This window comes from Littorina saxatilis, linkage group LG4, assembly GCF_037325665.1.
Source record: "Littorina saxatilis isolate snail1 linkage group LG4, US_GU_Lsax_2.0, whole genome shotgun sequence".
NCBI lineage: Eukaryota > Metazoa > Mollusca > Gastropoda > Littorinimorpha > Littorinidae > Littorina > Littorina saxatilis.
This window is the reverse complement of record NC_090248.1, coordinates 14,890,401-14,917,430: the sequence shown is the minus strand read 5'-3', so window position 1 is coordinate 14,917,430 and position 27,030 is coordinate 14,890,401. Positions and strand designations below refer to the sequence as shown.

General features: G+C 41.3%; 2 protein-coding genes across 2 annotated transcripts; one reads left to right on the top strand and one right to left on the bottom strand.

Moving 5' to 3' along the window:
- Nucleotides 1–14,817, bottom strand: LOC138964057 (V-type proton ATPase subunit S1-like). Its single transcript, XM_070335944.1, has 9 exons — nucleotides 14,669–14,817; nucleotides 8,808–8,934; nucleotides 7,330–7,407; nucleotides 6,591–6,813; nucleotides 5,623–5,708; nucleotides 4,867–5,117; nucleotides 3,320–3,385; nucleotides 2,477–2,696; nucleotides 1–1,747 (listed from the first exon to the last, which is right to left on the bottom strand). The coding sequence occupies exons 1-9, from the start codon at nucleotides 14,764–14,766 to the stop codon at nucleotides 1,541–1,543; spliced, it is 1,356 nt and encodes a 451-aa protein (XP_070192045.1). The 5' UTR covers nucleotides 14,767–14,817; the 3' UTR covers nucleotides 1–1,540.
- On the top strand, nucleotides 14,761–26,792 carry LOC138964059 (small ribosomal subunit protein uS12). Its single transcript, XM_070335947.1, has 4 exons — nucleotides 14,761–14,880; nucleotides 16,570–16,729; nucleotides 26,055–26,175; nucleotides 26,598–26,792. Exons 1-4 carry the CDS (start codon nucleotides 14,877–14,879, stop codon nucleotides 26,742–26,744), a joined length of 432 nt encoding a protein of 143 aa, XP_070192048.1. The 5' UTR covers nucleotides 14,761–14,876; the 3' UTR covers nucleotides 26,745–26,792.
- The last annotated feature ends 238 nt before the right edge of the window (nucleotides 26,793–27,030 follow it).

Sequence of the window (27,030 nt, the reverse complement as noted above, 5' to 3'; positions counted from 1 at the left end):
TTATTGACTTCTAAAACATTTTTTATTTGCAAAAGGAATGACTCAATGACAAAATTGGAATGAATGTGAATACCACACCTCTTCTAGAATCAATAGTCAAAATTTAAGGACATTTTCACTTACCACTAACATCAACATAATGAATGATAGGAACAGATTGAAGAAGCAGAAGAAGAACAAGTCGCGTAAGGCGAAAATACAACATTTAGTCAAGCTGTCGAACTCACAGAATGAAACTGAACGCAATGCAATTTTTCAGCAAGACCGTATACTCGTAGCATCGTCAGTCCACCGCTCGTGGCAAAGGCAGTGAAATTGACAAGAAGAGCGGGGTAGTAGTTGCGCTGAGAAGGATAGCACGCTTTTCTGTACCTCTCTTCGTTTTAACTTTCTGAGCGTGTTTTTAATCCAAACATATCATATCTATATGTTTTTGGAATCAGGAACCGACACGGAATAAGATGAAAGTGTTTTTAAATTGATTTAGAAAATTTAATTTTGATCATAATTTTTATATTTTTAATTTTCAGAGCTTGTTTTTATTCCAAATATAACATATTTATATGTTTTTGGAATCAGAAAATGATGAAGAATAAGATGAACGTAAATTTGGATCGTTTTATAAATTATTATTTTTTTTTTACAATTTTCAGATTTTTAATGACCAAAGTCATTAATTAATTTTTAAGCCACCAAGCTGAAATGCAATACCGAAGTTCGGTCTTTGTCAAAGATTGCTTGGCCAAAATTTCAATCAATTTGATTGAAAAATGAGGGTGTGACAGTGCCGCCTCAACTTTTACAAAAAGCCGGATATGACGTCATCAAAGGTATTTATCGAAAAAAACAGAAAAAAACGCCCCGAGATATCATTCCCAGGAACTCTCATGTAAAATTTCATAAAGATCGGTCCAGTAGTTTGGTCTGAATCGCTCTACACACACACACGCACAGACACACACACTTGACTAAATGTAAAAAGTAGAAGAAGAAGAAGAAGAGCAATTATAAAGCTGTAAGTGTAAGTAGATTGTGTAGTTTTTAATCTAATCAACTGTCCACAAGAAGGGCGATAAAAACTGTAGCAACATAAACCACAAGGGTTACGCATGGCAGAACTGAAAGTACACTAAACTTCTTCATTTCAAGCTGTGAACAATAGCTCTGGGGCTTTCTTTGAAACGATTCGTACAATGAGAATAGTGAAAACATACAACACACAGAATCACAGACACATTTTTTCTCTTTTATCATGAGCAAGAATTTCTTTACTTCTCTTCAAGATTTTCACTCTCTTTCAAGCCTTTCCTCACAATAGTGGCTTAGCTAATCATTCACTTCTAGTCAGCGGCATTACAGGTAAGGGGGTCTCAACAGATCACTCAATTCAAGACTTCTCGCCTCCACTGTCTCAGATTTTCTGTTCATAGCCTCAGCAAATAAACCTCCATTTTAAGACTATCTTCATTTGATGACCTGATTTATTTGGTAGTCTTAAAGGAGGGGGCGCCCCTGTAGCAGATAAGCTGATCATTCAGGTCTACTCGCCGGCATTGATATTCAGGGGCTTGCTCTTGGGGTCGTCGAAGCGGTCGTTGGTGGTGAGTGAGGACAGCATGTACATGCCGAAGAGCAGGATGATGATGTTGAGGCCCACGGGCACCAGGGCCATCCAGATGGCAGTGGAGAACCAACCCACACAGTCCTGGGACAGCCGGAACCCCTCTGTTGTGTTGAAAGGCTGGATCTGAAAAGCACAAACGAAACATTTTGTTGAAGAATGCCTCAAGATATGGACATTAACAAAATGATACTAAAATGCCCCCCTCTGTTCAAAAACCAATGTTTAGATGTAAAATGCCCGTTTCCCCAGTGAATGTATGCCAAATCAAGAAGGAAAGCAAACCAATTAAGCAAGCAACCTTCAATGTAACTCTGATCTTTCTTATTCTCTGTCTATCAGTGGCTCCTTTCACCACTCTTCAGAGCACACTAACTTATTATGCAAGTTTTACTATTTTCATTTTTCTTGGGTACTACTGGACCATGGGAGACAACTATGCTGATGAGCTACAAATCACTGTGTACATCTTATTGACATATTTTCTCTGTTTGTTTCTACCATATTTAATGGCTTTTTCTTATTATTGTTCCATTTTCAGGATGGAACATATCCTGCAAACTTTCAAACAGTCATCATAGATAATTACATAAGAACTCCCTTTTAACACTTCCTTATTGCTAAGATTTTTTGTCATACTGCCATATTTTTCGGAGTTGTGTTTTTTTGTCAAAGGGGCTTTTCTGTAAGGCCACAAAAAAGGGTTCCTTGTTTCTGATTTGGAAAGTTGCGCTTCTCTAACATACAGAGGACACGGTTCACGCAATTTTCGGCCAATAAAAAGCCACATATACCTGTGTAAATGAAAAACAAATGGACATGAGCCGACGGACTAGTTTAACCAATGAGCCTCACCTGAAAGCCTCCTAGGGTGACCTGGGTCTGCGAGCTGTTTGCCTTGGTGGAGACGTACCACTGCATGGAGGAGCAGTGGAAGGAGTAGAGGAGAGGCACCACCATATCATAGCCCCGTGTCACCAGCATGTCATCGTCGTTCACCAGCTCGGAGCCGTTCTTCAGGGTCAGCATGGCAGCCTCCATCTCCCAACGGTCGTACCAGTGCCTGAAGGGGAACCTGTAAAACAGTTGTCTCTAGTGTAATACATTGTAACATTACTAAAACTCCACTGTCAGATTAAAACCGCTTGTTCAAGATCGGCAAATTCCCTCCTAAACCCTGCTACAGTGGGACCCCTCCTTTAAGTCCCACCATAAGTCATCCACGTTTTAAGACCTTCCTTTCTAACGGTTTTTTTGGTCTTAAAAGTGGGGTGTCACTTAAATCCTCCAACATACAGAAACTAGCCATCGCTTCCACATAACATTTCTAGACAGTGATTCAAATTTCTAGACAGTGATATAATTCTAGCAAGGCTACAGCTGTGTAAGATTTCAACAGCTGGGCAGCAAAACTGGACGATTTTAAGAAAAACACATCATTTAAATCTTCTGCTTAAAAAAAAAGACAAAAGCACCAAACAAACAAAATAACTTTGGCAGTTACGAGTGATCAGTTGTCACATTAATGACCATACTCCTCTGATTTATCCCATGAGTCAGAAAGTGTGCATCCATAACTAACCATCCAAAGAAAAAATATGTGATCAAAGTAATCACTTAGGTAAGAGCAGTTCTAAAACTGAGCAGTTGAGAGTGGAATAAGACTGTTCTCAATGTTATCTGTAAAACTGAACTCACTTGATGGAAATGGTATAATTCAAGTTTGTAGAGTTGGGACTTATGCCAAAGATGGTCAGCGTAACCCTGAAAAAAAGAATATATATTCACCTTTTGTCAACAATGCTTTATAGCAGAGACACCACACTGTTTAACGTAACTGTGAAACAGGTAACTTCTTCTGCGTTCGTGGGCTGAAACTCCCACGTACACTCGTGTTCCGTGCGTACTTGGTCTTGTGCTTGCGTGTACACACGAAGGGGGATAAGCCTCAAGCAGGTCAGCACATAAGTTAACCTGGGAGATCGGAAAAATCTCCCCACTTAACCCACCAGGCGGCCGCGGCCGGGATTTGAACCCTCGACCTTCCGATTTAGAGGCCGACGTCTTACCACCCCGCCACAGCGCCCGTCTAAACAGATAACAAACTAGAGCTTAAAAGTCACATACACTTTATCAACATGCACAAACGCTCCATCTGTGAGTGATGTGTGTGTTTCACTCAAGCAAGCATGCCTCATCTCCACACAGATGAGAGCTTGGACTGCGCCTGACGGTTTGCTGGGACTACAATGATATATATATGCAAGGACTTCAACCTACCACCCCTGTCAAGTTGTATTTTTCAGGTTGACTTGAACCAATACATCTAGCTGGAGAACATTTCTACTTGTCTTTTTGCCTCTGTTCTAACGAATGGTTCTCTTGCCAAGTCTATTTTCAATGTTTGGAATGCTGCAGAAGAACACATGTGAAATATCAATCAATCAATCAATCAATCAATCAATGAGGCTTATATCGCGCATATTCCGTGGGTACAGTTCTAGGCGCTCTGCAGTGTTGCCGTGTGAGATGAAATTTTATACGGCCAGTAGATTGCAGTCATGTCGGCGCATATTTACCTTTCACGGCCTTATTCCAAGTCACACGGGTATGGTAGACAATTATTAACTGTGCCTAAGCAATTTTGCCAGGAAAGACCCTTTTGTCAATCGTGGTATCTTTAACGTGCACACCCAATGTAGTATACACGGGGGGTGGTTCGGACACCGAAGAGAGTCTGCACACAAAGTTGACTCTGTGAAATAAATTTCCGCCGAACCTGGGATCGAACTCGCGCTGACAGCGGCCAACTGAATACAAATCTAGCGGGCTACCAACTGAGCTATATCCCCGCCCAAATATTGCTTATTGCCTTACTCATTACTTATTGCCTTACTTATCCCCCCGCCCCTCCCTCTTAATGGAATTATGTTGTTGAAAAAAAAAGTGCAAAATCATGCCATCTAGGGATCTAAAAATAAATGCTATCTGAAACTTTGAAATGTTGCCAAAAATCTGCTGATTGACTAGACTAATATCGCATCTGTATTTATGCTTATCTTATGGTCCGAAAATTCTAACATTCACAATGCTGTCATTAACAGTTTGAGCACAAATCGCATACCAGTCTTTCTCTCTCTGAGTAGACCCTTATCTTGCGCATTCAAATTTGCATTCTTCTCTTTTGGTCCTAAAATCCCCAAACCAACAGTGATGCCATGACCAATTTGAGCATCGAAACTCACGTGAGAGTTCTGTTTTCACCCATGACAGCCGTCATGTTACTGTTGGTCAGCAACTTGTCAGCAGGCACAGTGAAGTTGGCACTGCAGGCGGTGGGTGGGGGGTCAGTTTTGGGCAGGACGCAGACACTGACAGATTTCAGGTACGCATACAGTGTGCCGTTGCCGTAGCTGACATTGTAGAAAGCACCTTCTTGGCTCTGGTCAGCTGTGGCCAGCAGGTGCCTGGACTTGCGTGTGTCCCGCTTCTCCCTCTGTTACAATATGATGTTGAAACAGAGTTAGCCATCTTTCTGCGTATATGCATGCTTATTTGTTTCAAAGTGATATTTTGACGAGTCATTCAGTAGCTCTATCATCAAAAAAAGTTTTCTTCAATATTTACAGTGGTACATGCGATGTTAGACCTTTCCAATGAGAGGACACCTCCCAGAAAAAGACACCTTCTGTTGTCCCATCTCTACTAAAATATACTTGAAAGCCACCTGCAATAAAGGGACACTTTTAGTTGGTCCCAAGGGTGTCCTTTTATCGCAGGTATCCCTGTACGAGTAAGACCAATGGTAAGACTCTCATTTTGAGTACAATCTTTCTCTTGAAACAGAAAACAAATGACTCAGCCACAGTGAAGCAAACGTTCAAACTGTGTGTGATTTGAATGGGACGTATGCTCTGCTCGTGAAATGTTTATTAATGAAGAAAAGCAAAAAGATGACAAGCGTATCATCAACAACACAAAAAGCAAACACGAATACTTACAGCCTCCGATGTCTCAGCAGTGTACAGCGCAGTGTATTGAACACTTCTCTTCTTTAGGTGGTTAGAAACCTGACCAACCAGCTCATCTGCAGAATAAAAGATCTCACGATGGGTACAGATTTTGTCAGTGTCATTCAACAGATTTTACGAGTTAAATCACAACGCATATCGAGAATTTGATATGCCAAAATTCATATCGACTGAGCCTTCAATGACAAACCCCTGATAAAACTTGAATTGAGTGATTAACTTACTTAGCACAATTCCCCAAGAGCAAACCACAACATTACTCCTGAAAACTGGTAGTGTTCCCGCTACATGTCAGTATATTTTGTACGTATGAACAAACACCATCAATGTGCATTCTGTAATCTAATCAGATGCAGACCTTTTAAATAAAAAGAAAACACACCAGTAACCAGGTTAGGTACGTTTAAATCAATATTTCGGCAGACCTTTTAATGCAATATCACAGCAGGATCTGCATACATTACTGCCGAGACAGAACTTTTAAACGCTTTTACTGAAAGGAAAAGTCATAAGAGAACAACACTGGCGATAACTCACACAATTTCACCTGGTACAATTTCTACTAAAAACTACAAGACCCTTGGAACAAAATATCAAATTTGAAATGTGTTAATTGTTGTGACACTTGCACTGCTAATACTATTGTTTATTAATACAGACCCCTCTGATGAGAGGACACCCCTTGTTGTCCTTTTGCCTGCCAACTTCACTGAAGTATACCTGTCCTGAAAGGCAACCTGCAATGTAGGGACACTTCTTTTTTTGGTCCCAAGGGCGTCCTTTTATGGTATGAAGCATTGCTATGTTTTTGGTCCCAAGGGCGTCCTTTTATGGTATGTAGCATTGCTATGTTTTTGCGACCAAGACATTCGAACCTTCACAAACAAATTCACACAAATCAACCCAAAACGTCAACAAGAAAGAGACAAGAGAATCACCATTTGCAGAGATGGCGGCCTCTTCATTCTTTGCACCAGCCACTGGGGTCAGGCGCACAATAAGCAGGTAGTTGCCCTTGCCGCTAAGGTCAAGGCCACTGAGGTCAGTGGCAGACGCCAGGTCATGAACAGTGCCAGGAAAGTTCTGGCGCAGGGCGTCCAAAGCCAGATGGGAGTTCAGTACCTGTGGTAACTCCAAGGAGAAGTTATCATCCAGGAGACCCTGTTTGTAGACACAGCAACAGAAGACGGATAAGATATAAGTAACCTGCTCTCATTTCCTGGCTGAGACCTATTGCTCATCTGACATTACTCCATTAGGAATTCAGTTACACTTAGACCTCCATTTACACGAGCCTTCATGTGTAGACTTCCCCCTTGTCAGACCCTATTTTTGGAATTCCTTCTCATAAATGATAAAGCCTGTACATTTACCAACATTTCTCTTTCAGGACACCCTCACTTCTAAACCATTTTGCCAGGGGGCGGGGGAGGAAATGTGTCTCTGAGCATGAAAAAGGCTCCATACTTTCAAATACTTTTATTTTTAACCTTAACTGATATTTTTCATCAGGAGTTTTAATAAAAATGTCTGTATTTGTGGTTCTTGCCCAGGTTTACTTCCTTTTGATCCAGTGTACTACCTGAACTTCTATAATTTTACCTGTGGGTTTTGTGACCAAAGCAAATGTACAGATCATGACAAAGGCACACAGTACTTCCAGATGCTGTAACTTACCTTGATGTTTTTGAAAGCGCCACCATCACTGTTCTCATTGTAGACATCAGCATACTTGGAGATGTCACTTACATGGAGCTAAAAGAACAAATCACTATGTCAGTGTGTCATACCCAAACACAAACATTCCCAAAGCAGCCTAAGCTACAAAACTAACCTATCGTTTTAAGTTTGGAGGACGCCACTTTACATACATACACATGTTTTAGCTGCTGTCAATTTGTAGTCAGTGAGTCACTAGAGCAAGAAGAAACAAAATACTTAAAGTACTACGATTTGTCTGCAAGGCTCCTAGTTGTTAATCTGTCAATACAGTAGTTCAGTTGTACCTACGACTCCCCTGAAAACAGAGTTTGACTGCCTCAATCAGTGAATGATGGGGGAAAAAGGAACCAGTCATACACAAAACCGCCCACTCAGACTGGAACTGATCGTTGGTTTTACGTTACGACGATTGTTGTCTGTCGTCAATCGATACCTAGGTTACATTGCTCTCAAATGGACGAGAATGTTAGTAATCATGAAGCAATTCTAATCATTGACATCGCTTCATGCCACTATCGCTGGTCTTACTCTTAGCAATAATATTATGTTTATAAGAAATACTTTCCAAACCTTCGTGTTTCCTAGACAAGAGACAGGGTTACAAAAATTACGTCATCGACATTTACAGTGTGACGTCACTATGACGAATAGAGTCTCGGCTTACTATCTAAAGAATCTTTGGAGATTCACTGTCTCGATTAGCTTATGCTTATGACGATTTACCGTCTCGGTTGACCATTTGAAGTTTTGAAGACTCGGCTGAATTACCGTGCTGACTGCCACACTAAGAGTCCGTGTTAGTCGTCATTGACACTCGAGGCTGCGTTTACGGAAATTGTACCTATTTACCGAAAACGGCACAAACAGTTGTAAGTCTAGCAATGTTAACTTCATATTATTAAGTTTTTTGTTTAAGTTTATATATTACATTTAATGTGTACTGCCAAAAATCAGCAAATGAGCGCCATACACTAATTTCTGTGAGAATCAGATAATAAAGTGTTATCATTATTCAATGGCTTTATTGTCATTTTTGTGTAAAAAGATAGATTTAACTCCGGACTGTAAGTTATTTTGCATTGCAAGTATCAAAGGTATGGCGGTACAATTTGGACCTATTGTTTTTTTTAAGCCAGGACATTTGGACCTATTGGGTGTTTTTTTAGGGAGGTCCAAATGACCTATCGTCTTCTTAGGCTGGCAACAACACTGCTTTATTCATTATTGGGAAGCGTTCTCTAATTCGGAGGTGCTCTCTCATCACAGTATGAGTTATACTGTATGTAGTTCTACTTCTACTTTTATAAAGATACAACTGCATTTGCAGTAGCACCAGCAGTAGCGCACACTTCCAAAATATCAACTTGACAGTCCACATCAGTTGTGCCGTACCAAATACATTTGACAAAATCTTGCTACTTAATTATATATACCTTGTCCTGCAAGAAAGCGACGAGTACATTGGACCCTTTGTTAAGCAGAGGTTTTAGGTACTCTGTGTGGAAAGTGTCCTGGGATACACTGTCTGCTGCTGGGGCCTGAGGCAGGTCACTCAGGGGCCTGAAAGTGTAACAATAACAATTAGCAATACATAACCTATTATAGTGTAATTTTGCATCATGCTGTAACAGTTTCAAGAAAGAATGAAAAAAAAAATTTGAAATACATTGCTGCAAACAACTAAGTTTGCCGAAAATTAGTTCCGGAATGTCACCATTCACACAGGCACAGGGTCTGGGAATGACAAATTTAACTTAATAAGTGAACAAGTCCCAATCAGCAGCGGCTTAATTTGTGGCATTATGTCAGTGTCAATATATTCAGGGGCGGAGCAGTTAAGCCAGAGGGGGGGGGGGGGGGGGGGGGTTACAATCTGGGGTAGACCCCTTGTGGGGTAGATGGGCAAGAAGCTGAAGAGTTTTAGCTATTTTATGAACAATTTATGGCTTATCCTTGATTTTAAACATGATCAACTGGTGTCAGCAGCCACTCATTATTTCTTTTAAAGGCATACTAACGCACTCCCGTGTTTACAAAGTGTAGTTTGCCCACAATCGATGTCAAACGCACCATAAGACCATATAATGACGATACGTCACCATGCGCGGACCATAATACATGCATTACAGCTTGTTCTAGCCTCTGAAAAAGTGAGGATGTCAACAAAGCCGCGGTGTTCTCTCCCTTGCATCAACGTTACATGTGTTGCCAAATCTATAAATAGGACGATCCAGATCAAAATGAAAATTCAAATATCTCAACATTTAAGGGGTCCTAGACCACAATATTTTGCAGGGAACTTAATTTAGTCTGTCTCCAGCTGTTGGTAAAGCAATTAGCGTGTATAGTCATCAAGTACATATGGCTTTAAAGTTAGAATTAATTTTTAATTTGTTTTGACAGCCGGGGGGGAGGGGGGGGGGTGGTCCGGAACCACTGTAACCCCCCCCCCCCTATTTTGTGTCTATTCTGTCTCACTACTGAGCACTCCAAAATTTCAATTACGATTTATTACACCCCCAGTATAGGGGTGTGTATAGGTTTCGGTCGATGTGTTTGTTTGTTTGCTTGTTTGTTTGTGTGTTTGTGTTCGCATATAGATCTCAAGAATGAACGGACCGATCGTCACCAAACTTGGTGAACAGGTTCTATACATTCCTGAGACGGTCCTTACAAAAATTGGGACCAGTCAAACACACGGGGCTACCAGTAAGTTCGTCACACGGTAGATTCGTCACCTATGACGAAGTTACCGGCAGGGGTGGGCGGGTGTTTATGCTAAAGAGCTTATGCTTTCAGATGTTTGATTTGTGGGAGAGATTCAAGAGTTCACATTTTTTAGAGAGAGAGAGAGGGGGGAGAGAGAGAGACGGAGAGAGAGAGAGAGAGTGTGTGTGTGTGTGTGTGTGTGTGTGTGAGAGAGAGAGAGAGAGAGAGAGAGAGAGAGAGAGAGAGAGAGAGAGAGAGAGAGAGAGAGAGAGAGAGAGAGAGAGAGAGAGAGAGAGAGAGACACGGACGTACATACACCCACATCCATGACACGCACGCACACACACGCACGTACACACGGCACTGACAAACACTCACACACACCATCGCACATACACACACACTCACCGTAAAACACACACACACACACGCACGTACACACGCACAAACACTCACACATACCATCGCACACACACACACACACACACACACACTCACTAACACACACACGACTTCAACCTCACTGTCAAGGAGGCAGAGAAACTCAATGTGAGGAGAGGGAGGGGTGGAAGGAGGTGGGAGAGAGAGAGAGAGAGAGAGAGAGAGAGAGAGAGAGAGAGAGAGAGAGAGAGAGAGAGAGAGAGAGAGAGAGAGAGAGAGAGAGAGAGAGAGATCAAATCAAATCAAATCAAATCAAATTTTATTTTTCGAGGGTTGTGGCGTAAGCAATACAACGAGCTTTTTTTCAACCAGCCCTCGCCCAGAGAGGGGACTAATCTAATCACATATTTACACGGATATTAACGTAGAAAAAAAGGTAGAGAAAAACAACAACATATGAATATTTACACATTACATATTATACACAAATATAAAGCATCGTATATGTAACGCAGTGAAAACAATGCTGAATACACATGCATGAGTAAATGTGTTATTAATTTGAGTGTTTTTGTGTGGATATAATGAACACTGATGCTTTGGACAAATGAAAATATAATCAAACGAAGTCTTCCATCACTGTGATTTTTCGTAATTTAACATTAAATACAGTGAAAGGTGTTTTTTGAAAGTATTGAGACTCATTGGGACTCTCACAAATTCCGGGAGAGAATTCCACAGGACGCTACCAGAATAGGCTAAGCTTGATTTGAAGAGATCTATCCTTGGAATTGGGACGTTAAACTTTCGGTTTGGTTTCACTTTAAAGTTTGCAACGAAAGTTCGTGGTGCACGGCCGGAAAGTATTTTGTGAAGGAGCACGCCTTCATTTAATTTAAATCTGTCTTTTAGTGGGAGAATCTTAAGTTTCTTATAATCATCAAATACAAGACTGGATTGTTTCAGTAAAATTAGTTTCAGCGCTCGCCTATGTAAACTATACAATGGTTTTAAATTATTAGCACTGGCAGAGTCCCAGATGGTTGAACAATAATCTGTGATGGTTTGTATATATGCGTTAAAGTATAATAACCTTGAGTGCTGATCTAGAAAGTGTTTAATTCTATTTAACTGATATATTTTTCTGGACATTGTTTTACATACCGACCGAACATGATGGGCCCAAGACAAATTATTATCGATATTTACTCCCAAAACTTTATGATCTCCTACCTCCTCTATTGCGTCGTTACCAATTAATATGGAATGAGGATTGTTTCGTATGTTTTGTCTCTTTTGTCTTGTTGTTATCAACATGTATTTGGTCTTTTTAGGGTGAAGACTCATGTGGTTATACTCCGTCCAATGAATGAGATCATCTACACTGTTCTGCAACGATGAATAAACTTTGTCTAATTTTTTATCAGTAGTGTGTAGGGTCGTATCGTCAGCAAAGAGTTCGCAGTTCTCATTAATACTAAGAGGAAGATCATTAATATACAGGGAAAAGAGTAGTGGTCCAAGGACAGAGCCCTGGGGAACCCCGTATAACACAGGTCTTTTGCTGGATACGGTTGAATTAACGCAGACAGACTGCTCTCGCCCAGCTAAGAAAGAGGAGAGCAGGCATAAGGTTTGGGGTGACATTCTATATTCAACTAATTTTCTTAATAGTAATTCATGATTAATAACGTCGAAAGCTTTAGCAAAATCGACGAATAAGACACCACAGAGTTGATTATTATTAATGCTACTAAGCCAACTTTCAAGAAGGTTTGTTAATGCTGTGTGGCACGAATGATTTTCTCTAAAACCTGACTGGTTGGAATGTATAAGATCGTATTTCTTCAAATGAGTGGTCAAGTGTGTAAATATGTGTTTTTCAAGTGGTTTTGATAAAACAGGAAGAATTGAGATTGGTCTGTAATTGGCGGGGTCAGAAGAACTACCTGATTTAAATAGCGGGATTACTTTCGCCTCCTTTAATTTGGTGGGAAAGTAGGATTTGTCAAGGCACAAATTATAAACATATGTAAGGGATTCTGCAATAAAAGGGGCAGACAACTTCAGAATTTTCCCATCAAGATTATCCAAACCACGAGTACCTGTTTGTTTTAAGCACAACAGATAATGGAAGACTTCGCTAACAGATAGCAGAGGAATGTCTAAATTATGGGTAATATTTTTTGAATCACAAAACTGTTTCAACTTGTCCAGATTATTCTGTTTCGATCTATCAGTTGTAATTATTTTGTCAACAATAGAAGTAAAATGAATGTTCAGATCATCAGCAGGTATATCAATAACGGAAGATTTTACTGTATCTTTACGAGATAATTGGTTGATCACCTTCCAGATGGCTTTTGAGTTTTGTTTTGAACTGGATGCAGCGAGCTCACGGTAATACTTTCTACGAGCTGCACGTTTCATGGACGTTACTTTGTTTCTCTGTTTTCTGTATTCTTCTTCTTTTCCCTTTCGTTTAAGAAAATCGCGGTAATCAATCGCATGTTGAATGTCGTCTGTAAGCCACTTAGGTTTGGGATGTTGCTGCACACGAGAGGTTCGAAATGGTGCATGTTTATCATATACTTTTATAAACAAGTTGTACCATAAATCAAATGCTTCGTCGGGGTCAGTATAATTATAGATCATTGCAAAATCTGTACAACTGAGTTCCGAAAGGTATGAATCTTGATCAAGTTTTGAAAATAACCTATATGTTATAAATTTATGTTTTCGTTTTGGGATTCTAACCCCTTTTTTCGACCACGTGAGGCACACTGGAAAATGATCACTACAGCTAAAACTTGGAACTGAGGTTTCAATAATGTTAGCTCGAGTTGACACATAGATATGGTCTATAAGCGTAGATGAGGTAGCTGTAACTCTTGTTGGAATCGTTACTAACTGTTGTAAATTATGCAGGGATAACCTTTCCATCCAGCATTTGTTGGGTTTCACTAAATCAAGATTAAAATCCCCCAAAAGTATAATTTCTCTGGATTCAAGACTGACAGCGTCCATCATATCATCAAAATTATCGTACCAGTTAATATGTTCAGCTGGATTCCTGTAGCAGAAACCTATCAATATTGGTGCTGATTTAGGCAATTTTAATTCTAGCCATATTGTTTCAACTGAATGCTGCTCTAAGTGATGAAGTCTATGAAATGATAAAGACTCGTGAATATAAACTAGCAAACCAGTTTCTCGTGTTGATGTAGGGTCTCGACGTACGACATTATACCCTTCAATCTTAACTTCCGCATCCGTGATGTTACTGTTTAATCTTGACTCAGATAGACCAAAAATGTGAAAATATTTGCCTGAATTGAGTAGAACAGTTGCTACCTCATCCAGCTTATTTATGGCATGATTTATATTTAAATGCCCAATTCTGAGACCATCTTTCACGGGCCAGGAATTCATAGACACAGTCATAAAATGAACAAAACACAACAACAATAATCTCTACAAAAGAATATTAGTGAGTATTATCTCGTAGAATAATAAAAAGCAAAACAAATTAAACTACTAAAAACGCACGGCAAACGAAAGAAGGAAAAAAAACCAAGTAGAAAAGCCGATCGGCACTAGAGAGAGAGAGAGAGAGAGAGAGCTAGAGAGAGAGAGAGAGAGAGAGAGAGCCGCGCTCGGACTACTGTGGCGAAGTTACTGTGGCGAAGTTACCGGGACCGGTGACGAATCTACCGTGTGACGAACTTACTGGTAGCCACACACGGTTAGGGAGTTATTGGTGGATTAAAATTATACAAGGACTTATAGAGGGACATCTTAATGGTCAAAGGGAAATAACCATTCTCACTCAGTCACTGCCACCAACTGAGAAGGTTATTTCCCTTTGACGGGGGTGTTTTTCCTACCTCGTAGGAATTTCTTGTTTTTAATAACTATGCACTGCCATATTATGCAGACTGTAATTAAGCAAATGATAACAACTATGTTGAGGAAATTGTTGATATCATGTAGTTTACGAGATATGTCTGTTGTCATAAAATTTGCCAACAGTCACCGAGTCAGCATAAGATTTAAGAATCACTGTTTTCTTCACTACTGACAACTATACTTCCGCTTTATTTTCAGACAGTGCTGCATCACAAACGTTTAATAAGAAGCGCAATTTATATCTGCACCGTCATCACAAGAAGAGATTTGCAAGAATGTAAAGACGTTTCCTTACCTCTCTGGTGACCACATCAATACTGGTACATTGCTGGCGAAAACAATAGAGAAGGCCAGAACGCCCACCAAAGCATGTATGGTCGCCATCTTGCACATTATAGATCTGGTTATTTTTAGATTAGTGGTCAGGTCACGTGCCGTCCTGGTTTATCGTTTCCGTCTCGTGAAATCTCGCCAGCCACTTCCTTTCCTCTACAAACGCCATCATGGGTACGTTGTGTGACATGTGCTGCGTGAAATTTCTAACATTTCATATGTTATTTGTCACATGAAATATTTTACGTATGATAAGATTATTCTTTATTATTCTGTCCCTGTGGGAGCAATCACACGAGAACGATTTAATGCGTTGGTGACTTTGTACGAGGACAATAAAGTTGTGATCCCGGCTTTGCACGTGGGGCCATTTTTTTTAAGGGGTTTCTAAAACATGGATTGGATGGTCTGACGTTTACAACCCACTCTTAAAAGAAAGAGAAGAAGGAACTTGTGATCGAATTTGGCTAGATGTGCTCGTTTTTTTTGTAACGGTGGCATCTTAAGAGTTCTGTATGTGAATGTCTTGTTTTAGATTTTATATTTCCTGTAGTCACAGTAGTGTAGGACAGTATAACTAGATTCAGTTTACAGGTCGGGAACTAGTTCCCAGAAGTAGATAGAACGAGCCATGCATCTGGAGTGGATAGAACAAATGTATGGTTAAAGTTGATCATGATGCCATGTTCATATTTTGCATTTTGATGAGAATTCAGGTGATTAAATGTCATTTACAGCTACATCACTACATGATCACACATACTCGCTCACTGTGCACGTTTTACTCAGTGGCTACGGTTCCGCCATGTTAAGACGCGTAATCCGGCGTAATTTTGTTTGACCACACCACAGGCGGAAGGTATCGTCCACTGGACTACTACTATCACAGAAAGACTACAAGGTACGTCACTCACCTTCGAGTCTTCTGTGTTCTTGGAGTCGCTTCCTAGGGAAAAATATTGTTCAAGACGGTTTGCCTCTTCCTACAGTCTGTGTAAGGTCAAATAAATACAGTTGAATGATTGTTTGAACTGTATGTACTTTTAATTTTCAGCTTCCGTCCCTTGCAGGTTGTTTTTAACCATTATTTTGGACGAATCTTCGTTTGCGAGCCGCTAACTTCCACTCTGCGTCAAACTCATGCATCCGCACCGAATATGCATACCAGCGCTCATTGGTCTAAAACATGTAAATATTGTGCAGCAACCACGGGAAAATAATCTTTGAATATCCTGTTATTAACCAATGAGCGCTGGTATGCATATTCGGTGCGGATGCATGAGTTTGACGCCGAGTGGAAGTTAGCGGCTCGCAAACGAAGATTCGTCCAAATGATGGTTAAAAACAACCTGCAAGGGACGGAAGCTGAAAATTAAAGGTACATACAGTTCAAACAATCATTCAACTGTATTTATTTGACCTTACACAGACTGTAGGAAGAGGCAAACCGTCTTGAACAATATTTTTCCCCAGGAAGCGACTCCAAGCACACAGAAGACTCGAAGGTGAGTGACGTACCTTGTAGTCTTTCTGTGATAGTAGTAGTCCAGTGGACGATACCTTCCGCCTGTGACCACACTAGAGCTACGCCACAGCTTTATTTTTTTGGTCAATGGCATTATTCTTCTCAGCTGTCTTTCGTCGATCCTGTCTAAATCTTCATGGAGATTTTTCAGAGATAAGAAAAACTATGAGCCTGCTGTCAAAACCATAGCCACAGTCTTTTTTTTTTTTTACATTTTGATTAGTCCTCTGGTTTTACCAAGTGCTGTGCCAATTGTCCACATTCAATCTCAGAACGTGTTGAATAATTGCATCTTTGCGCAAACATTCATTGTGTATTTACCATTTCTTTCTTCCTAGGTAAGCCCATGGGATTGCGTACTGCGCGCAAGCTGCAAGATCGCCGTAGAGACCAGAAGTGGCACGACAAAGACTACAAAAAGGCTCACTTGGGAACACGTTGGAAGGCTAACCCTTTCCAGGGCTCATCCCATGCTAAGGGCATCGTTCTTGAAAAAGTGTGAGTACACAATTTAGCTTCAGTGTGGAGTTGTTTATGGAATTGATACTTCACTTTGACTTAAAAGGAGTCTGCAGAAAATTAAAAAAAATGTTCAATGTTCCCATCCAAAGTTGACCTGAATTGAAAATATGTAAAGTCGGAATGGCATGGCTTTGTCCCATTGGCATAGCTGCCAACCCTCCCTAGAAAACCGGGAAATTCCCGATTTTATGTCCAGTCCCGGATTTTCCCGAATAGTGCACAAAAGTTTTCCGATTAAATTTTTTTCGAGTATAGTTCAGACATGGGACTGGTCCGAATTTGATCGGAATTCCGATATTTTCCTTAGCTCACAGACCATTCTTGAGATCGATGCAAATTCGTTGAGAAAAAAAAGGGGGGGGTGGTGGTGGTGGTATGAACCGTTCAGCCGAAGCTGTCTGCGTCTGAAGTCAGTGCATTCGCACCCCAGCACTCGCGTGAACCCATAGCAGTATCATGGGTCGCGTTTGATTGGCTGTCGATCTCCGACGATTATCGCCTAGGCCTAATTATTCACCGATGGCGGGTTTGCGGGTTGTTTTGATTGGCTGCCGATCTCCAAACGCCGAATGTGAAAAAGGTAGCATCATGGCGTCTGGATTCCGTATTGTTTTGTCGGCTGTGAAAGCTCTTACGATCGACGACCAAAGTGTGAAAAACAAATGGAAAGCCAACTGGCTGTCAGAAGAAGTGACTGTCATTATCAACAAGAAAGAAAGGCGCCAGCTCATTGGCGACAGTATCGCCAAGATATCCATTCCCGGTCAGGCCGTGTGCACGTGGTGCGACAACGGCCACTGCGTGGTGAAATACGGACTTGGTGGAAAAAATGTGTTGGTTCTGAAAGTTTTCAAGTCAGTTTTGTGTGTGTGTGTGATTGTTATAAATTACACTTTTGTTTAAAATGCTAAAACATATTATTCTTGTGGTTTTTATAGCTTTTTAAAAAGGCATGATCTAATTTTTTGCTATCAGGAGAGGCCCCAAAATGGCCTTTATAATTCTAACATTCATTTTCCGTCAGGGGGGCTTTACCCCCCCTGAACCCCCTGCCGGGGCGTTGCCAGTGGGCCCCGGCTTAGTTTCCTACTTTTGGAACATTTGCTGGTCTCATGTCTGATAGTTATATAATGACTGGAGTGTATTTTCAAGCGCCTGTACTCAGCGTAGTTTCACTTCTGAACTCTTGTTCAGCGCGAGGCTTCGTCACACAAACGCTGTGATCAAAATCGAAACTAAACGAGAATAGGCGAGATTTGTGGCTAGCGCATGCGCTTCAGTCGAATGTGGATGAGAAGCAGAAGAAGAAGCAGCAGCAGACGACCACAAAATGAAGAAAACAACGGTCCAGCGGCCGAAAGTCGGCCCGAAAGTTCTTGTAAAATTTCAAAAGAGTTACAAACAAGAGTATTCGTTGATGACACAACCATTTGTCGAGGGTAGCGTAGGCACCCGGTCTGCTCCCCGCCTAAAACAAGAATATGACTTCATCTCCGAATCGACAAGACGCGGCATACATTTCGCGTTTTGCACCAAGTGCCGCGAAGATATCAGCATCGGACATATGATGGAGGCCGGGGGGATATTGAAGCTCATTCAAGAACAGCAAAACATGAACGGAACCGGGGGACAGCCGTCGAGAAGACGAGAAAGATTACCCAACTGTTCGCTTCAGACGTCGATGTTCGAACTATGAACGCTGATCCGTGCCAGTTATGCTGTTGCAGACCTGGGAACCCATACGTTTTGGGCGTATTTTGTACGCTTAGTTTCACAAAATACGCTCAGTACGACCGGTTAAAAAAAAATACGCTGAAAGAAAAATCCGATCATACTACTTTAATACTGCATAATGCATCCCGAAGTCGATCCACTATTTTGACAAACCCGTATCCAACTCTCGTTTGTTTGTTTGTTTGCTTAACGCCCAGCCGACCACGAAGGGCCATTTCAGGGCGGTATCCAACTCTCGTTGCGCGTCACGTGATTAGAAGTCTCGATGAGCCTCGGTCAGTGGCAAATGTGTTTGTAGCGTGACGTCATTTCAAATCTCGTTCCCGTGCCGAGACGCAAACGGAACAGATTGTCGAAAGAAAGCGCCAAAATTTCTCCGCCATTTGCGATAATCAATCATGCCGAAACGACGTCAAACTCAAAGCGATGGAATTCTTCAACCGGTGGCCAAGCAAAAAAGTGTCAGAGCACAGGAGTTTCTTGGAAAATATGCATCAATCCCAGGCATCGTGGCTTCGGACGCTGGCAAGACTTTCGCCCACTGCAGCTACTGCAAAATGGACTTTTTGATCGCACATTCGGGAAAATACGACATAGATCGGCTCTGTTTGTCAAAATCGCACAGAGACCAGGAATCGGCGAAGAAAGCCGGTTCACGGAGCATGGCAGACTTCATCCCCACGGCAAAAGTATTCAGAAGGAACGGATGGATGCAACCTGGGTTGCTATTGGACAGACAAAAGATGTTGCTGGTGTTGCATTGTTCTCGAACCTTGCCATAGTGATGCTTGGCATTCTTACAATACCACACAGCAATGCAGGCTGTGAGCGCGTCTTCTCCTGTGTCAGGAAAAACCGAACCGACCTGAGGGCTTCCCTGACGCCAGAGACCATGGACAGTCTGATGGTTGTCAAGTCCAGACCAGGGATGCCTGTCGACAGGGTGTACAGTGCCCAGGAACTGTCAAAGTTGAAATCTGCATGTTACAACTTCAACAAGAAAACGTAACTTTGTTTGCCACGTCATCCACGGAGAATTATCTCAGGGCGGTGCTGCTTAGACATTTAACGTGCGCCACACACAAGACAGAAGTCGCAGTATCAACAGTGTCTTGCAGTACGTACTACAGCTGTTCAGTGAAATTAGTAAGTTGTGTACACAAGTTTTTCTCAAAATACACAAGTGTTTTTTTTTTAAAGTACTCCAGGTGCATTTTAGGGGTTCCATATGATTTTGCCGTATTTTGTACGCATGATTGTCTTGAATACAATCAGTAGGCCGGGTCAGTGGGAAAAAAATATGAGAAAAATTCCAAGACTACTTTTCTTCACAAGCACATCCCGAAGCCGATCCAGTATTTTGACACATAATTACAGTTTTTGTCAGTAAACAAGGAAAGAAGCATATGTTTTAAATGTATTGGTAAACTTTATTAACGGTGACGCATGTTTGAATCATGGATGTCCAAATGTTGTGTGGAGTACACTCATTTTTCTGAAAATACACTCAGTTTGTTTGAGAATACTCCAAGTGCAAAAAAGGGGTTCCCAGGTCTGCTGTTGTGAACTGTGATGGCAACAGCAATCTCCTTCATACCCCTGGAAGGTGTAGTGTGTTGTGACTTTTGGATTGTGAAATAAACTCAAGGAAGTAACTAACATGAACTATGATTTTGGTGCTGTTGTGAACTGTGATAGCAAAAGATATCTTCCCCCACACAATAGACTTGACCCACAAGTCAGCAGCGAATGTGATAAACGGGTTATCTCCCCTGAAAAGCGAAGCAAGCTTCGAAGATGGCGACAATGGAAAAGAGAAGAACTGTGAGCGAACTGCGAAAGGTGTGTGTGGGTGTGTGTGTGTGATGTGTGTCAGTGTGTGTGTATATGCGCGTGCTGTGTGTGATGTGTGTCAGTGTGTGTGTATGCGCGTGCTGTGAGTGTGTGTGGCTGTGCTTGCGTGAGCTTGTGTGTGTGTGTGAGAGAGAGAGAGAGCGATAGTGAGAGTAGGGTATGGTTGTTGGTGAAAGTTGAGTTGGACGCTGGGGTACCGGTTGGGCGGGTGTGTGTGTCAGAGAGGGTTGTGTGTGTGTTTGGGGGGGGGGTGGACTGCGTGTGTGTGTTTATTTGTGTGTGTGAGGGTTGTGTGGGGGGTTGACTGCGTGTGTGGGTTTATTTGTGTGTGTGAGGGTTGTGTGTGTGTGTGTGTGTGGGACTGCGTGTGTGTTTATTTGTGTGTGGTGTGTGTGTGCCTTTCGCCTTGTATTGAGGAAATTAAACTGCGTTTGCGTATTATGTGTGTGTTTGCAAGCGTGCGTGTATGTTAGGCATATCTCAGTAGGTGTGTGTATGTGCGCGTACGTGCAATGTGTGTGCGTGCGCGCGTGTGTTTGTGTATGTTTGTATGTATGTGTGTGTGTGTGTGTGTGTGTGTGTGTGTGTGTGTGTGTGTGTGTGTGTGAGAGAGAGAGAGCGATAGTGAGAGTAGGGTATGGTTGTTGGTGAAAGTTGAGTTGGACGCTGGGGTTGGGCGGGTGTGTGTGTCAGAGAGGGTTGTGTGTGTGTGTGTGGGGGGGGGGGTGGACTGCGTGTGTGTGTTTATTTGTGTGTGTGAGGGTTGTGTGTGTGTGTGGGGGGTTGACTGCGTGTGTGGGTTTATTTGTGTGTGTGAGGGTTGTGTGTGTGTGTGTGTGTGGGACTGCGTGTGTGTGTTTATTTGTGTGTGGTGTGTGTGTGCCTTTCGCCTTGTATTGAGGAAATTAAACAGCGTTTGCGTATTATGTGTGTGTGTTTGCAAGCGTGCGTGTATGTTAGGCATATCAGTCTCAGTAGGTGTGTGTATGTGCGCGTACGTCAGTGCAATGTGTGTGCGTGCGCGCGTGTGTTTCAGTGTGTATGTATGTGTGTGTGTGTGTGTGTGTGTGTGTGTGTGTGTGTGTGTGTGAGAGATAAACAAACTATCAAGAACAAAACAAAACTGAACAAACGAAATGTTTTCCCCCCAACTCTGATTATTGCTTGTTTTGGAGACGACTGTGATTTTGACTTTTTGAGTAAGCCTACACGAACACACAAGCTCAATACAGCCGGCAACAAGTTCGCCGGTCGGGGCAGTGAAATACTATTTCAAATAGATCTATTTCACTAAGAATGTCAATGGATATAGGGCAACATACTTGTTTTTTAAATCAGTGATTGATTAGATCGTCATATTTTTGTGACACTGAGACCAAACCATCAAAAAATTAGCAATAGGCCTTGAATCAAAGTCGTGCGAGATCTGACCTTGCTGCAAATGTACGTGTACGACTTGATTGTGTTGACGTTCAACTGGTAAGCTGGGCGATTGCAGGCTTTTATCCAGCGAAGGCAGCGATCTAGATGGTACAGATGCTTTCCCGGTTTCACAAATGGGATGAATTTCACGCCAACACAGCGTTCAGGATACCTATCATCCGTTTTACATTGTCCCCAAGCACAGCGCTTGTTAGCAGCATTTGTGTGTGTTTGCTTCCTAAAACAAGGGAAGTAACTCCCAGAGTCTCGATATGTGGATATGGTTAATTGGAAGATGTGAGTGTCAAGAAGTATGAAATACTGTAGAAGGAAGCTTGACGTGCATTGGTAAGTCACTACGTCTACTCTCTCTCCAGCTCATTCTTCCTTTTTTGTGACAAAATTTGCTTCCAGAAACTGGCAATTATAATCCTCAGATTGCACCATTTTGCATCCTTTTTTTAAAAAATTTTCCGGGGGGGCATGCCCCCGGACCCCCCTAGCATTCTAGGCGCTTCGCGCCGTCGGCTCGACGCCGCTCATTCCTCCCTATTTTTATCTGGGGAAAGTTGGCAGCTATGCATTGGTAGAAAACTTTGTCAGACCTCCTACATGTCAATATCGGACCGTCAGACAGGCTATTAAAAAAAAAGTTTGCGTCAATAACTGAAGACTGAGGCCTGGGGAAAAAACTTAATGGAGTGAGTGATGGACCAAACATTTTCTGTGGTTTGCTACTGAATTCCGGCTGACCTCTGACCCAGATGGAATCACTGTAGCACATATTAAATGATTGGTCCATTTTTCTTCTTTAACAAATTTGTTGTGTTTTAATGTTTAAAATTTGTTGTGTTTAAAATGTGTACCCATTACTTGCCATGCAATACATTTTGTAGACCCTCTGTCAGTCAACACGCTGTTTGTTTCTCCAACATGTGCCGTGAATTTGAATAGACATTTTTCAGGATTTTCAAGCATTGTTGTGGAAGAGTTGCGCCCTGCTTCTCGCTTACAAACAGGAAATGTGGTCGACCAGTGAAAACGATGATCAAAGCAAATAAATGACTCCGATGTGCATGTTATGCAGTGTCGGTTTGATATGGCCACCAAAAAAAAAGTTGTATGTTTCTGGTAACATGGCTACCAAAAATAGGGTAGGTAGGTAGGGATTTTGTTTTTTTTGTTTTGTTTTGGTCAGGGTAGAAAATAACTATACAGTGACGCAAAGACCCCCCGCGGGTTAGGGGGAAGAATTTAACCCGATGCTCCCCAGCATGTCGTAAGAGGCGACTAACGGATTCTGTTTCTCCTTTTACCCTTAAGTGTTTCTTGTATAGAATATAGTCAATGTTTGTAAAGATTTTAGTCAAGCAGTATGTAAGAAATGTTAAGTCCTTTGTACTGGAAACTTGCATTCTCCCAGTAAGGTCATATATTGTACTACGTTGCAAGCCCCTGGAGCAATTTTTTGATTAGTGCTTTTGTGAACAAGAAACAATTAACAAGTGGCCCTATCCCCCCCCCCCCCCCCCCCCCCCCTTTCCCCGTCGCGATATAACCTTGAACGGTTGAAAACGACATTAAAAACCAAATAAAGAAAAAGTCACGCAAAGAGACTGGACTTACTATACAAAGAGAAAGACAACACATTACAAAACAAAAGGGATGCGGGGTTATCCCCCTTGTGTCGTCTCCCGTCTGTTACTTTCGTTTTGACGCTCTTTTTTTGCTTTTAAAAAAAAAAGTCTAGGGTCGGCGGAAAAAAACTAGGTAGGGTCGCGTGACCAGAAACATACTTTTTTTTTGGCCTAGGCAGGTTTCACAGTATTGTGTTCAGCAATTTACTATTTACACACTCAAATTCTACAAAATAAATGTTGGCACACAATTCAAAGGACATGTTTTTCCAACAAAGTGAGTTTGTTACAACTAAAAACAGTAAAATTTTTTATAGTCCTGGTCCTTATTTATATCTAAAAACCAGGTGCAAAGCGGCATACCCTGAAAACGCCAAAAAAGCAATATGGTCATCCTATGCATGCATATAGCTCATATAGCCAAAACCACTGAAGATAGAAAGACATTTATTGAACAAAAAATATGCAACACACCATCCTTAACAAGTTTTGTTCTTATATGTATATCAAAATATTGATCCCCAAATGAATGGTTTGAAAAAAGACGACTTCCGGCAGACTTAGACCGTTTTGAAGGCAAAAAGCGGGTTTTTTTTCAAACCATTCCATGGCTATCAATATTTTCATATACATGTAAGAACAAAACGTGTTAATACTGGTGTTTTGCATCTAGTTTGTTCAATAAATTTCTTTCTATCTTCAACGGTTTGGGCTAGATGAGGTAACAAGAGAAGGATATGGGCATTGTAATTACGTTAACATTTCGAGCATTGTCACAGATGAAACATTTACTGCAGGGTGCTCCTGATTAACAAACCGAGCAAAACTGAAAATTATTGAAGAGAAGACATGTCTGAACAGTTTATAAAGAGACAAGTTTGCAATCATTTGTGAACACCATTATTGTATGGAGGAGTAACTACCCCCTAAGAAGGTATTTCTGTCCGTCAACCACGTGAGCGATCGCCACAAATCGAGGCATCGCTCGCATTTCAGTTTGGACACACCGGCTGATTGCAAATGCACAATACGTGTTTCAACACTGAAACGTGACGATTGAGCGTCAAAATAGTGTCTTAAAACAGTCGAAAATGGAGTTAAATGTGACTTCAACACTCAGTGGCGATCGCTAGAGTAGCGATTGTTACTAGACGGACACTAGAAAACCTCAGAAAATGTAATTACTTTGCGATTTTCTTACATGAAAAACTTTTGCGGTCTTTTTCTGTCGAGCGGGACCGTTAACATAAAACACCGTGACGTCACTTCCTCCCCAAACGGTTCGTTTTTGAATGAAAAGAAAAATGTGGCGATCGCTACATTGTTTAGACGGATTGGATCGCAACTTTGAAACTCGGGTCACCGTGCGTCGATCAAGGGCAAATTGACCTCGGCAACATTATAACTCACTTCAAGGGTGCACAAACTTGTATTTACAGTATACAAAAATAGGTAAACTTGTGTTTTTGTCCCGTGAAATCACAATTAGTTTTGATGCTCTTGACATCGCTATGCCCACGGAGAGATCCGAATCCCCATACATTTTTTTTTGCGGAGCTAGTATAAGTTAGAATTTGTGTTATGGATATCGATTGTTGTTGAAAAACAATCATTTCAATGTGTTCTGGCACTCTCAACCACCACATCATTGATACTTGTGCATGTGTGTGTTGGAATTTGGTTCTTTGTTTAGCGATGCTGTGGCAAAAGTAAATTCATCCGTCCGTATTTTGACGATCGCCACCATTCACACGCACATAAATAAACACATGATCAAAAATTTCAACTTTTATTGAGTCACTTGAGAAAAAGTGACTCTATGTAATCGGTCAGTGTTAGTCTGTCCGGCCGGCCGTCCGTAGACACCACCTTAACGTTGGACTTTTCTCGGAAACTATCAAAGCGATCGGGCTCATATTTTGTTTAGTCGTGACCTCCAATGACCTCTACACTTTAACGATGGTTTCGTTGACCTTTGACCTTTTTCAAGGTCACAGGTCAGCGTCAAAGGAAAAATTAGACATTTTATATCTTTGACAAAGTTCATCGGATGTGATTGAAACTTTGTAGGATTATTCTTTACATCAAAGTATTTACATCTGTAGCCTTTTACGAACGTTATCAGAAAAACAAGGGAGATAACTAGCCTTTTCTGTTCGGCAACACACAACTTAACGTTGGGCTTTTCTCGGAAACTATAAAAGTGACCGGGCTCAAATTTTATGTGAACGTGACTCATTGTGTTGTGAATAGCAATTTCTTCCTGTCCATCTGATGCCTCATATAATATTCAGAACTGCGAAAGTGACTCGATCGAGCGTTTGCTCTTCTTGTTTTCAAAAAAGTATTTAAACAACTAGTTTGCATGTTAATACAACAAATACAGCAGATTCTCACAGATATGGATTTAAAAGACTAAGCAAATCTGAGACTATCAAAATGGCCGAATACCATGAAACCTGCCCCTATGAACCCATTCCTTTAGAAAATGTATACATCAGAGTTTACGATTTTTCCAAATTTGTTGCGGCAATGCCAGATCATTTGAGGTTGAGGTCATGGCAGCTTTGGAAAGGGAGACGTTTTTGAGAGAAAAAAGGCATCACCTTGTTTTTCATGTATAGATTCATATTTTGGGATTATATTTGTTGCAGAGGAGTTGAGGCGAAACAGCCTAACTCTGCCATCCGCAAGTGCGTGCGAGTCCAGTTGATCAAGAACGGCAAGAAGATCACAGCCTTTGTCCCCAACGATGGTTGCTTGAACTACGTTGAGGTGAGTCATGCATTCAGCTCAGTTGTTTTACAGTGTATTGTAATCGCTCTAATTAGATAATCACTCTAAAGGTGCTGCCAGATAAGCTGTTACATCTGTGCATTTGAAGAGGAATGTCCAGTATGCATTCTTTGGGAAATGTTTGGCTCTCACATGTGTCCAAAATTAGCAGGTTGAAAGCTATTGAGGCAAAACCAAAAGACCTATAGAAGTGTTCAGAAAGATTAGAAAGGTCTTGTCACCCTCTCAGCCATTATATGGCTCTGTGTGTGCGAGTTCTTTCCCTTCACTTTCTTTGTATGGGATTTTTGCTCACTCTTTAAAATATAACTTATTGTTATATCATTTGTATAGAGTATGTTGATTATCTCCCCTTTAGTTTGTTTCTATATTTACTTACTGTTTTATTATTTCTCTTGTAGGAGAACGACGAGGTTCTGGTTGCTGGATTTGGTCGTAAAGGCCATGCTGTGGGAGATATTCCTGGTGTCCGTTTCAAGATTGTCAAGGTGGCCAACGTGTCCCTGTGGGCTCTCTTCAAGGGCAAGAAGGAGCGTCCTCGATCATAAAATGCAAACCGATCTGTCTGTGTCAATAAAATAAGAAAGTACAAGGGATTCCATTGTGTGTGCTGCATTGATCTATGTGTATATGCGAGAGATTTGCTTCCGCATAGACGACACTTGACTTACCTAGTGTTGTGCGTCCGAAATAGATAGCTTGTGTTCCAAAATTAGACCCAAAAAAAAAAAGTTAAATTGTGGAATGCTTAGTAAATGACAGCAAATATCTACCTCCTTTGAGAGCAAGCAACACTTGATAAAAGTTAATTTCCTCATTATTTGTATGTTCGTT